The sequence below is a fragment of the Paroedura picta genome, chromosome 16 (assembly GCF_049243985.1).
Source record: "Paroedura picta isolate Pp20150507F chromosome 16, Ppicta_v3.0, whole genome shotgun sequence".
NCBI lineage: Eukaryota > Metazoa > Chordata > Lepidosauria > Squamata > Gekkonidae > Paroedura > Paroedura picta.
The window spans coordinates 16,069,832-16,082,886 of record NC_135384.1 but is presented as its reverse complement, the minus strand read 5'-3'; the positions used below and the strand labels follow the sequence as shown (position 1 = coordinate 16,082,886).

Sequence of the window (13,055 nt, the reverse complement as noted above, 5' to 3'; positions counted from 1 at the left end):
TACGCTCTTTTATTATTGCCTCCCTTTATTCCTTGTTCCCCTGCCCTGTTTCTTCCTCCTCAGAACACCACCCGTGCCACTTTCCCTTCATTTATAAGGGGAAATCCTACTCAGCGTGCACCAGAGATGGGGATGGGGATGGACAGCTGTGGTGTGCCACCACCGCAAATTATGACACAGACGTCAAGTGGAAGGCATGTTCTCAGGAAGGTAAGAAAGGTGGCAACATCAAGCCCCAGTTCCAGTCAACCTGGAATCCAGAGCTTAAATAAGAAGATTGAGTTCCTTGACTAAAATCTAGCTAACACAAATAAAAGGTCTCTGCGAAATGTTGGATTTGTAAGACAAACCAAAACTAGACTGGAAGCGGAAACCAAATGCAGGTGTCAAGGTTGCATGAAAAACAGCCTGTCTGTCCGTATGGAGAGTTTTCAAACCACTGTTCTGTTACAAACTTACTCTAAATCCAGCCTCTCCCCATCACTGTAGAGTATGAAGGGAACTCCAAAGGGCAGGCCTGCGTCTTCCCCTTCGCCTACAGGAACCGGACATTCTACAGCTGCACCAATGAAAATACTGAGGACGGGAGATTCTGGTGTGCCACCACTGGAAATTATGACAAGGACAAGAAGTGGAGCTACTGTGCAGACACAAGTAAGTCCAATGGGGTCTGCAGTGCCAACAAACTGTGCTCAGTTATTGGGTCAGTTTGTGAATTTGCATGCCACCTTTCTGCCTCCTCAAGGTGCTTAAATCTGTTCCACTTAATATTTCTGGTAAGGGCTTGGAGGAGGAGCATGGTCTCATGACTTAAGTGCCACTCAGCACTTAACACCCACTCAGGGCAGCTGTCCCATCTCTGAGTGCTGCCTCCTCTAACTGGCTTGCCTGTCTGTCCAGCCAATTGTCTTCCATTCCCCACCCCTGACCACCCCCTCCTCCTCCCACTTCCCTCAGAGGCTGCAGATCCCTGCCATGTGAGAGCTGCCCCTGCTGGTGAGTTCCCTGCCCAGGGGCCTCCAACCCCTGGGTCTTGGGCTTACCGGGAGGGCGCCTCACTCCTAGATGACTGAGCCACCCGGCTGCGGCCTCAGCCAGGGTCATGCCGCCCTAAAAGCTGCCTGCCACCTTTCCAGGGCCTGGGGGGAGGGAGAGGCAGCCTGTACAGTTCTTCCACCCCCCCTCACAATCTAGCACTGTTGTATTCCTGAATGCAATGGGCTTGGCCCCTAGTTAGCTAATAACCCATAAAATATAATCATAAGAGGCACAATTTATGCCAAGGCAAGAGTCAATCTTAAAGAAAGGTCTCCTAAATAATAATTTTTAAAGCCTGCTCTGGAAGTCCTGAGGAGACAGTGCTAATCTCTGTTCCTGGTTCTACACGAAACCCAGCCTCATGGTTAGGTCAGTATACTACCTGCTGGAGATGGAAGCCGAAAAGAAGGGCTGTGCCTTGAAGACCTTTTCCACACGAGGAACTGGGCTTGGCCCAGAGCTCATCTGGTCACAGGGCTCATTCCTGTGTCTGGACGATGTCTGAGCCAGTCCAGGGTGGCCTGTGGCTTGGCACAATGCAGGCTGTCAGTTGGCCCACAGCAAGGAATGCATTTCACATGCCCTTGCCGTGGTCCAACTGATGACCTGCGTCACATCAGGCCTCAGACTGCCTTGGACTGGGGTCGATGTTGTCTGAAAACAGGAATTAGCCTTGTGAGCAGACGAGCGTTGGACTGAGCTGAATTCCTGGCGTGGAAAAGGTCAGGGTGACACTTAAAAATCAGAGCATACACAATCAAGAAGAAGGAGAGTGGGTTTTTATACCTCACTTTTCACTGCCCAAAGGAGTCTAAAAGAGGCTCACAATTGCCTTGCCTTTCTTTTCTGCAGAACAGGAATCCTGTGAGGTAGGTGGAGCTGAGAAAGCTCTGACAGAACTGCTTTGTGAGAACAGTTCTAATAGGTCTCTGACAAGCCCAAGGTCACCCAGTTGGCTGCATATAGAGGAGCGGGGAACTGAACCTGGCTCTCCAGTTTAGAGGCTGCTGCTCTTAAACTGCTAGCTCTGGATCCCACTACACCAGCATCCCCCAATCTTTTGGGGCCTGTAAGCACCCTTGGAAATCTGCCACAGGGTGGCAGAGCCAGCCACAAAATGGCTGCAGCGGCAACCACAACATTTAAAAGAGAGAGATTATTTTATCAGTGACATTTCAAGCAGAACCTCTGTTGAATCGGATGCCTTTTGCGTTGGCAGAGTCTAAATATGCAGCAAAGCTGAGCATCCACCGCTTAAGAACAAAATAGATTGATTGAAGAAAAGATCATACTTGATAGGAAAGAGAAGAGAGAGAAGCCTGTCTCTCTATGCTAGCTGGGTGAGAGGAAAAGACTAAGGGCCATTCCGCACAAAGGGCAATGTGGCTAAATCTGAGCGCTATTGAAAAGCGCTGCAGGCAAAAGCGGCAGATTGCGGTAACGCACACAGCCGTTTCTAGTGAGAAAAGGCTCTCCCACTAGCGCTGTTCTCGTAACGCACAAGTTTCCGGTCTCGCCGAAATCGCAATAGGGGATGCAATATTTTTCTACGCTTCCTCCCGCCCCTTAACAGCCAATTAACTGTTGTGTTCGTGTTTCCCTTTAAGAACTCTTTTTTTAAAAAACGAAAACACCCGTAGCAATGCACATTCGTTCCTTCAATGTATCAGAAAGACCTTTTCCGCAGGCGTAGGAGCTGGCGCTTCATCGTTTACAGGCTCCTCAAGTTAAAAAAAAATCCCCCCCCCCCATGGGCGAGATTTGTGGCTGAAATTATGGGCAGTGTCAAACAAGGGGCTGTATTGTGCTTGGGAACTTTAAAGACACTTGCAGTAGGGAGCTTTGTTTAACTTTTAATCACTTTTGTGGAGGAACTTTAGCCGGAGAAGCCTCTGAGAAGTCTCGCTCGTTTGTTGCTTTCCACGTCTAATTAAAAAAAATGGCGATCGCTTAGCCGGAAGTTTGGCGAACAGAGTGGGGGAGGGACTTCCTTTCTACCTCTACATTGAGAACGCACATGTCTTTAGCTGGTTTGTTGCAGCTTGTAGCGGTTTTCTCAGGGGGAATCCACTTTTCTGGATTTCCTAAAAAGCGCTACAACGAAGCGCTTTTTGCGGGAGTGTTGCAGATTGGGTGCGACATCATGCGGAACCTTGAATTAGTAGCGTTTACCAAAGGTAAGACTTTTGCTCCATTAAAGTCGTGCGGAATGGCCCTAACTGTTCTCAGAAGAAACAGATAACGCCTCATTAAGTCAATCAGAAACAAGAAGGGAACAATTTGGAATAGAGGGGGGCTCCTAACCTCACTAGGCAAGCTAGCTGCCCCCTTTACTGCCCCTTCAGGATTTTCCAGTCATCTCTCTGTATTCAGGCACAGCAGATCTTGTGTATGCCAACATTTTAAACGCCTTTTCACAGGATGTCCTGCTGGATAAAGGCCCCATCTGGTTCTGCCCACTTCCCCAAAACACTTGCTGGATGCCAGTAAAGGTGTCAGGAGACCATGGTACCCACAAGTACTATCCTGAGGACCCCTGGATTACCTGTTACTCTGGAGTATTGGGTTTCTGTATGCTTGGGTAGCTCTGGGCTTGTGCTTCATTAGAACACAATGTTTTTGTGATTTAAATGGCCTCTGTTCCCCTGAGATGGCTTTTAGTCCCAGCAGGGGCAGAGAAGATGGGAGCAGCTGATAGGATTCTGGAAACTTGTCCCCATAAAACTGATTACATGAATCTGTCTTATGCTGAGTCATCCCATAGGCCTGAGTCAGATCCTTGAAGGTCGGTACTGTCTAGTAGTGTCTCCCTGGAATCTTGGGTAGAGTTCGTTCCCAAGATCTGATCTGTCTAAATGGAGATTGAGTCTGGGACCTTCTACAGGTGAAGGAGATGTTCTGCCATGATGCTCTAGAGCCTCTTCCCCTGTCATTAACGGAGTTCTCTGTTTCAGGACAACATGAAGTTAATATGGGGCCCTGCATCTTCCCTTTTATTTTTGGGGGCAAGACCTATTCCTCATGCACAACAACTGGAGCCTCAACTGGGAAGCTCTGGTGCTCTCTCAGCAGCAACTACGACATGGATCCCAAATGGACATACTGCGATGCCTCAGGTAAAAAGAAATAAGCTGAACAAAGTAAGGGAAAGCTTAGTGCAGGGGAGGCAAAATTGTGGCTCTCCAGATGTTCATGGTCTCCAGTGACCATCAGCCCCTGCAAATGTGGTGCTGGCAGGGGTTCATGGTAATTGTAGTCTATGGACATCTGAAGAGCCACAATCTCGCCATTCCTGTCTTAGTGGCTCTCTAATGAATTGGGATGATCAACTATGTTATGGTACTGGAATAGTTTACTTGCATACTGATTTTATACAGGTACAGGAACATACCCATGTTCCACTGGGTCAGTGATTGTCAAACTTTTTGGGGGGGAGCAGCACATGACCCATAGAGGTGATAGAAGATCCAGAAGATTTGTCATTCTTTAAGCGGCAGAGATATAACTTGGCAGACAGAAGGATTGCTTTGTTAACCACAGGTACTTCTAGAGTAAATAGCGGCCGCGATTGAGCGTGGCCGCCGTTGATGCGGCAGGGGCGCCCGGGAGCGGCGTGGACCCACCTGCGTCAGCGGGCCGTGCCGCGCTGCGGCACGCTGGGGAAGGGCAGGGCTGCCGGCCTTAAGAGGCCGCGAGGAGGCGGCCCGCCCTCCTTCCCCTCGGACCTTGCGCCTGGACAGCTTGATGTTCAGGCGTGCCACGTGAGTAGGGCTGGGCAGGCGGACGGAGCTTCGGGTGCTCGTCTGCCCCCTTTTTCAGCTTGCTGAAGGGGGGATTGGCTGGGCCTTTGGGCAGGGACGCTGGGTCTTTGGGCAGCGGTGGTCCCAGAGGGGAGTCTTCCCGCCCCGCCCGTGGGGCTCCAGGGGGGAGTTCCCCAGAAGGGGTGTGCCCCACGGGTGGCAGCCCGTCGTGATCTCGCGGCAGGGTGACCGGCGGGGCGGGGGCCTCCTGCTCTTCTTGGTCCGTTTCCAGCGGGGGTGCCCGGCGTCAGCTAGCGGCGGGCCAGGGACACTTACAGGTCTCCGTCCCCCTTGCGTCATCCCAGCTGGCTCCTCGGGTGGGACACAGAGGGGTCCAGCAGATCCTCCGGGCGTCCCTCAGGGGCTCGTCTGGGGGCGGAGTGGGCAGCATCTGACGGAGGCGGCACCGCTCCAGTCGCCGTGGGGCGTGGCGCGACCCATCATCCCGTTCGACATCATCCAGCCTTGCCCACTTGCGCCGGTCTTTGAATTACCGGGTGGGGTTTGCCGAGGCCAAGGCCCTGTATGGGAACAGGCGGACCCGCCGCCGCAGCCCAGTCCGGACTGACGCATCCCTCTCCGGCAGCCTGCTGGGAAGTGCCGATTCTCAGGCGCCTTCACCAAGGGCGGGGCCCGGTGGCAAACGGCGGCGGACAATGCAGTGGAGGGCCCACAAGCGGAGGCGTACGTCGTGGCATAGCCCGCATTCGGGTGAGTCCTCCTCGTGGGAGGAAGGCCATAGCACCATCCATGATGGATGGTATTGGATAGAAGGGGCCTACGTCACGGGGATCCTGCCCTGGATGAAGAACAGGCGGCGGGACATGGTCCGTAGGTCGGGAGCCCCCGGGCCGGTTCAGGGACGGCGAGGCGCCGCGGGGGCCCATCTTCCTGTAAAAGTCGGGAGCGAACCCTCGATGGTTATTTCGCTGATTTCTTCAAGTTGGTCACCGGCAAGAAGGGGGACAAGGACAAGGCGCGGTCCCAGCCATGTGAGCGGACCATGCTTAACTGGCTCAAGGGGTTTGCCGAGTTTCAGGCCCTGATTTGCGGGGCTTATCCGGAAAGGGGGTGGCACCTCGCCCGATATCTTTATACCGTTTTGGAGGCCTGGGAGGTGGGCGGTGAGGAGGCCGCCATGGATTACGACAGGGAGTTCAGGGAACTTGCCTCCCACAACGCTCCCATGCGCTGGGATCTCCGGCTGCATGACGCCTGGTTCATGCTTAACCCACTGACTGCAATGGACTTAAATATAAAAAGAAATTAATCTATGTACTGAATCATATGCACAGATATGCACCCTGCGAAACAGAGTGATTGATTTTTGCTTCAAAGCATTGATTTTTAAATTACTACGCTCTTTTATTATTGCCTCCCTTTATTCCTTGTTCCCCTGCCCTGTTTCTTCCTCCTCAGAACACCACCCGTGCCACTTTCCCTTCATTTATAAGGGGAAATCCTACTCAGCGTGCACCAGAGATGGGGATGGGGATGGACAGCTGTGGTGTGCCACCACCGCAAATTATGACACAGACGTCAAGTGGAAGGCATGTTCTCAGGAAGGTAAGAAAGGTGGCAACATCAAGCCCCAGTTCCAGTCAACCTGGAATCCAGAGCTTAAATAAGAAGATTGAGTTCCTTGACTAAAATCTAGCTAACACAAATAAAAGGTCTCTGCGAAATGTTGGATTTGTAAGACAAACCAAAACTAGACTGGAAGCGGAAACCAAATGCAGGTGTCAAGGTTGCATGAAAAACAGCCTGTCTGTCCGTATGGAGAGTTTTCAAACCACTGTTCTGTTACAAACTTACTCTAAATCCAGCCTCTCCCCATCACTGTAGAGTATGAAGGGAACTCCAAAGGGCAGGCCTGCGTCTTCCCCTTCGCCTACAGGAACCGGACATTCTACAGCTGCACCAATGAAAATACTGAGGACGGGAGATTCTGGTGTGCCACCACTGGAAATTATGACAAGGACAAGAAGTGGAGCTACTGTGCAGACACAAGTAAGTCCAATGGGGTCTGCAGTGCCAACAAACTGTGCTCAGTTATTGGGTCAGTTTGTGAATTTGCATGCCACCTTTCTGCCTCCTCAAGGTGCTTAAATCTGTTCCACTTAATATTTCTGGTAAGGGCTTGGAGGAGGAGCATGGTCTCATGACTTAAGTGCCACTCAGCACTTAACACCCACTCAGGGCAGCTGTCCCATCTCTGAGTGCTGCCTCCTCTAACTGGCTTGCCTGTCTGTCCAGCCAATTGTCTTCCATTCCCCACCCCTGACCACCCCCTCCTCCTCCCACTTCCCTCAGAGGCTGCAGATCCCTGCCATGTGAGAGCTGCCCCTGCTGGTGAGTTCCCTGCCCAGGGGCCTCCAACCCCTGGGTCTTGGGCTTACCGGGAGGGCGCCTCACTCCTAGATGACTGAGCCACCCGGCTGCGGCCTCAGCCAGGGTCATGCCGCCCTAAAAGCTCCCTGCCACCTTTCCAGGGCCTGGGGGGAGGGAGAGGCAGCCTGTACAGTTCTTCCACCCCCCCTCACAATCTAGCACTGTTGTATTCCTGAATGCAATGGGCTTGGCCCCTAGTTAGCTAATAACCCATAAAATATAATCATAAGAGGCACAATTTATGCCAAGGCAAGAGTCAATCTTAAAGAAAGGTCTCCTAAATAATAATTTTTAAAGCCTGCTCTGGAAGTCCTGAGGAGACAGTGCTAATCTCTGTTCCTGGTTCTACACGAAACCCAGCCTCATGGTTAGGTCAGTATACTACCTGCTGGAGATGGAAGCCGAAAAGAAGGGCTGTGCCTTGAAGACCTTTTCCACACGAGGAACTGGGCTTGGCCCAGAGCTCATCTGGTCACAGGGCTCATTCCTGTGTCTGGACGATGTCTGAGCCAGTCCAGGGTGGCCTGTGGCTTGGCACAATGCAGGCTGTCAGTTGGCCCACAGCAAGGAATGCATTTCACATGCCCTTGCCGTGGTCCAACTGATGACCTGCGTCACATCAGGCCTCAGACTGCCTTGGACTGGGGTCGATGTTGTCTGAAAACAGGAATTAGCCTTGTGAGCAGACGAGCGTTGGACTGAGCTGAATTCCTGGCGTGGAAAAGGTCAGGGTGACACTTAAAAATCAGAGCATACACAATCAAGAAGAAGGAGAGTGGGTTTTTATACCTCACTTTTCACTGCCCAAAGGAGTCTAAAAGAGGCTCACAATTGCCTTGCCTTTCTTTTCTGCAGAACAGGAATCCTGTGAGGTAGGTGGAGCTGAGAAAGCTCTGACAGAACTGCTTTGTGAGAACAGTTCTAATAGGTCTCTGACAAGCCCAAGGTCACCCAGTTGGCTGCATATAGAGGAGCGGGGAACTGAACCTGGCTCTCCAGTTTAGAGGCTGCTGCTCTTAAACTGCTAGCTCTGGATCCCACTACACCAGCATCCCCCAATCTTTTGGGGCCTGTAAGCACCCTTGGAAATCTGCCACAGGGTGGCAGAGCCAGCCACAAAATGGCTGCAGCGGCAACCACAACATTTAAAAGAGAGAGATTATTTTATCAGTGACATTTCAAGCAGAACCTCTGTTGAATCGGATGCCTTTTGCGTTGGCAGAGTCTAAATATGCAGCAAAGCTGAGCATCCACCGCTTAAGAACAAAATAGATTGATTGAAGAAAAGATCATACTTGATAGGAAAGAGAAGAGAGAGAAGCCTGTCTCTCTATGCTAGCTGGGTGAGAGGAAAAGACTAAGGGCCATTCCGCACAAAGGGCAATGTGGCTAAATCTGAGCGCTATTGAAAAGCGCTGCAGGCAAAAGCGGCAGATTGCGGTAACGCACACAGCCGTTTCTAGTGAGAAAAGGCTCTCCCACTAGCGCTGTTCTCGTAACGCACAAGTTTCCGGTCTCGCCGAAATCGCAATAGGGGATGCAATATTTTTCTACGCTTCCTCCCGCCCCTTAACAGCCAATTAACTGTTGTGTTCGTGTTTCCCTTTAAGAACTCTTTTTTTAAAAAACGAAAACACCCGTAGCAATGCACATTCGTTCCTTCAATGTATCAGAAAGACCTTTTCCGCAGGCGTAGGAGCTGGCGCTTCATCGTTTACAGGCTCCTCAAGTTAAAAAAAATTCCCCCCCCCCATGGGCGAGATTTGTGGCTGAAATTATGGGCAGTGTCAAACAAGGGGCTGTATTGTGCTTGGGAACTTTAAAGACACTTGCAGTAGGGAGCTTTGTTTAACTTTTAATCACTTTTGTGGAGGAACTTTAGCCGGAGAAGCCTCTGAGAAGTCTCGCTCGTTTGTTGCTTTCCACGTCTAATTAAAAAAAATGGCGATCGCTTAGCCGGAAGTTTGGCGAACAGAGTGGGGGAGGGACTTCCTTTCTACCTCTACATTGAGAACGCACATGTCTTTAGCTGGTTTGTTGCAGCTTGTAGCGGTTTTCTCAGGGGGAATCCACTTTTCTGGATTTCCTAAAAAGCGCTACAACGAAGCGCTTTTTGCGGGAGTGTTGCAGATTGGGTGCGACATCATGCGGAACCTTGAATTAGTAGCGTTTACCAAAGGTAAGACTTTTGCTCCATTAAAGTCGTGCGGAATGGCCCTAACTGTTCTCAGAAGAAACAGATAACGCCTCATTAAGTCAATCAGAAACAAGAAGGGAACAATTTGGAATAGAGGGGGGCTCCTAACCTCACTAGGCAAGCTAGCTGCCCCCTTTACTGCCCCTTCAGGATTTTCCAGTCATCTCTCTGTATTCAGGCACAGCAGATCTTGTGTATGCCAACATTTTAAACGCCTTTTCACAGGATGTCCTGCTGGATAAAGGCCCCATCTGGTTCTGCCCACTTCCCCAAAACACTTGCTGGATGCCAGTAAAGGTGTCAGGAGACCATGGTACCCACAAGTACTATCCTGAGGACCCCTGGATTACCTGTTACTCTGGAGTATTGGGTTTCTGTATGCTTGGGTAGCTCTGGGCTTGTGCTTCATTAGAACACAATGTTTTTGTGATTTAAATGGCCTCTGTTCCCCTGAGATGGCTTTTAGTCCCAGCAGGGGCAGAGAAGATGGGAGCAGCTGATAGGATTCTGGAAACTTGTCCCCATAAAACTGATTACATGAATCTGTCTTATGCTGAGTCATCCCATAGGCCTGAGTCAGATCCTTGAAGGTCGGTACTGTCTAGTAGTGTCTCCCTGGAATCTTGGGTAGAGTTCGTTCCCAAGATCTGATCTGTCTAAATGGAGATTGAGTCTGGGACCTTCTACAGGTGAAGGAGATGTTCTGCCATGATGCTCTAGAGCCTCTTCCCCTGTCATTAACGGAGTTCTCTGTTTCAGGACAACATGAAGTTAATATGGGGCCCTGCATCTTCCCTTTTATTTTTGGGGGCAAGACCTATTCCTCATGCACAACAACTGGAGCCTCAACTGGGAAGCTCTGGTGCTCTCTCAGCAGCAACTACGACATGGATCCCAAATGGACATACTGCGATGCCTCAGGTAAAAAGAAATAAGCTGAACAAAGTAAGGGAAAGCTTAGTGCAGGGGAGGCAAAATTGTGGCTCTCCAGATGTTCATGGTCTCCAGTGACCATCAGCCCCTGCAAATGTGGTGCTGGCAGGGGTTCATGGTAATTGTAGTCTATGGACATCTGAAGAGCCACAATCTCGCCATTCCTGTCTTAGTGGCTCTCTAATGAATTGGGATGATCAACTATGTTATGGTACTGGAATAGTTTACTTGCATACTGATTTTATACAGGTACAGGAACATACCCATGTTCCACTGGGTCAGTGATTGTCAAACTTTTTTGGGGGGAGCAGCACATGACCCATAGAGGAAAAGGTGATAGAAGATCCAGAAGATTTGTCATTCTTTAAGCGGCAGAGATATAACTTGGCAGACAGAAGGATTGCTTTGTTAACCACAGGTACTTCTAGAGTAAATAGCGGCCGCGATTGAGCGTGGCCGCCGTTGATGCGGCAGGGGCGCCCGGGAGCGGCGTGGACCCACCTGCGTCAGCGGGCCGTGCCGCGCTGCGGCACGCTGGGGAAGGGCAGGGCTGCCGGCCTTAAGAGGCCGCGAGGAGGCGGCCCGCCCTCCTTCCCCTCGGACCTTGCGCCTGGACAGCTTGATGTTCAGGCGTGCCACGTGAGTAGGGCTGGGCAGGCGGACGGAGCTTCGGGTGCTCGTCTGCCCCCTTTTTCAGCTTGCTGAAGGGGGGATTGGCTGGGCCTTTGGGCAGGGACGCTGGGTCTTTGGGCAGCGGTGGTCCCAGAGGGGAGTCTTCCCGCCCCGCCCGTGGGGCTCCAGGGGGGAGTTCCCCAGAAGGGGTGTGCCCCACGGGTGGCAGCCCGTCGTGATCTCGCGGCAGGGTGACCGGCGGGGCGGGGGCCTCCTGCTCTTCTTGGTCCGTTTCCAGCGGGGGTGCCCGGCGTCAGCTAGCGGCGGGCCAGGGACACTTACAGGTCTCCGTCCCCCTTGCGTCATCCCAGCTGGCTCCTCGGGTGGGACACAGAGGGGTCCAGCAGATCCTCCGGGCGTCCCTCAGGGGCTCGTCTGGGGGCGGAGTGGGCAGCATCTGACGGAGGCGGCACCGCTCCAGTCGCCGTGGGGCGTGGCGCGACCCATCATCCCGTTCGACATCATCCAGCCTTGCCCACTTGCGCCGGTCTTTGAATTACCGGGTGGGGTTTGCCGAGGCCAAGGCCCTGTATGGGAACAGGCGGACCCGCCGCCGCAGCCCAGTCCGGACTGACGCATCCCTCTCCGGCAGCCTGCTGGGAAGTGCCGATTCTCAGGCGCCTTCACCAAGGGCGGGGCCCGGTGGCAAACGGCGGCGGACAATGCAGTGGAGGGCCCACAAGCGGAGGCGTACGTCGTGGCATAGCCCGCATTCGGGTCAGTCCTCCTCGTGGGAGGAAGGCCATAGCACCATCCATGATGGATGGTATTGGATAGAAGGGGCCTACGTCACGGGGATCCTGCCCTGGATGAAGAACAGGCGGCGGGACATGGTCCGTAGGTCAGGAGCCCCCGGGCCGGTTCAGGGACGGCGAGGCGCCGCGGGGGCCCATCTTCCTGTAAAAGTCGGGAGCGAACCCTCGATGGTTATTTCGCTGATTTCTTCAAGTTGGTCACCGGCAAGAAGGGGGACAAGGACAAGGCGCGGTCCCAGCCATGTGAGCGGACCATGCTTAACTGGCTCAAGGGGTTTGCCGAGTTTCAGGCCCTGATTTGCGGGGCTTATCCGGAAAGGGGGTGGCACCTCGCCCGATATCTTTATACCGTTTTGGAGGCCTGGGAGGTGGGCGGTGAGGAGGCCGCCATGGATTACGACAGGGAGTTCAGGGAACTTGCCTCCCACAACGCTCCCATGCGCTGGGATCTCCGGCTGCATGACGCCTGGTTCATGCAGGTGGGGCCCAGTGCTCGGCAGAAGAAAGAGCGCGGCAAGGGAGGTTCTGCCGGCCCGGTCCGTAAGCTGTCCGGGCTGGTATGTTGGGACTACAATAGAGGCAGCTGCAAGCGCCGAAGGTGCCGCTTTGAGCATCGCTGCGAGACTTGTGGAGGCGGCCATACCATTTCAGCTTGTACCCTGCCATCCACTTCGCAGCCCTTTTGAGGGACCCAATCCTCCAGAAGAAAGAACTGGGGATCGGGGTCCGCAGCTCCTTCTACTGCTCCAAAACCCGGCTGATGCGGTGGGCCAGCTTAGCACGCTGGCTCCAACGCCGGTCAAGTTCCCCGTGCTTTTGGCGTGGTTAGAGCATTACCCTGACAGGCCGGCAGCTGCCTACTTGGCAGCCGGATTTTCGGAAGGTTTCAGGATCCCGTTCACCGGTGAGTGGGTGGCGTCCACAATTGGGAACCTTCGGTCAGCCCGGGAGCTGCCAGAAGTGGTGGTGGCCAAGTTGGCAAAGGAACGCCGCTTCCCAACTTGAGGATTTCCCCACTCGCCGTCGTACCGAAAAAGGCCCCCGGGGAATTCCGCCTCATCCAGCACCTGTCCTACCCGAGGGGCGGGTCGGTCAACGACTTCATCCCACCGGAGCTGTGTGCAGTAAGGTATACACCGTTTGATGAGGCAGTCGCCATGTTTCGCAGGTGCGGGAAGGGGGCACTGCTCGCGAAGTGCGACGTGCAATCGGCCTTCCGGCTCCTGCCCGTCCACCCGGATGATTTTTGCCTCTTGGGCTTCCGGTTCC

General features: G+C 53.1%; 1 protein-coding gene across 4 annotated transcripts in view; it reads left to right on the top strand.

Moving 5' to 3' along the window:
- Nucleotides 1-13,055, top strand: part of LOC143826690 (uncharacterized) — a 38,625-nt gene that overhangs the window by 15,914 nt on the left and 9,656 nt on the right. For 3 of the 4 annotated variants that reach the window (XM_077315585.1, XM_077315586.1, XM_077315583.1), the window contains exons 7-12: nt 64-210; nt 490-654; nt 3,993-4,154; nt 6,258-6,404; nt 6,684-6,848; nt 10,186-10,347. In XM_077315585.1, coding sequence (XP_077171700.1) covers nt 64-210; nt 490-654; nt 3,993-4,154; nt 6,258-6,404; nt 6,684-6,848; nt 10,186-10,347 — 948 coding nt within the window. Of the gene's footprint in view, nt 1-63; nt 211-489; nt 655-3,992; nt 4,155-6,257; nt 6,405-6,683; nt 6,849-10,185; nt 10,348-11,623; nt 11,824-13,055 lie in introns of those variants that run through there. The other variant, XM_077315587.1, reaches the window with a different exon arrangement.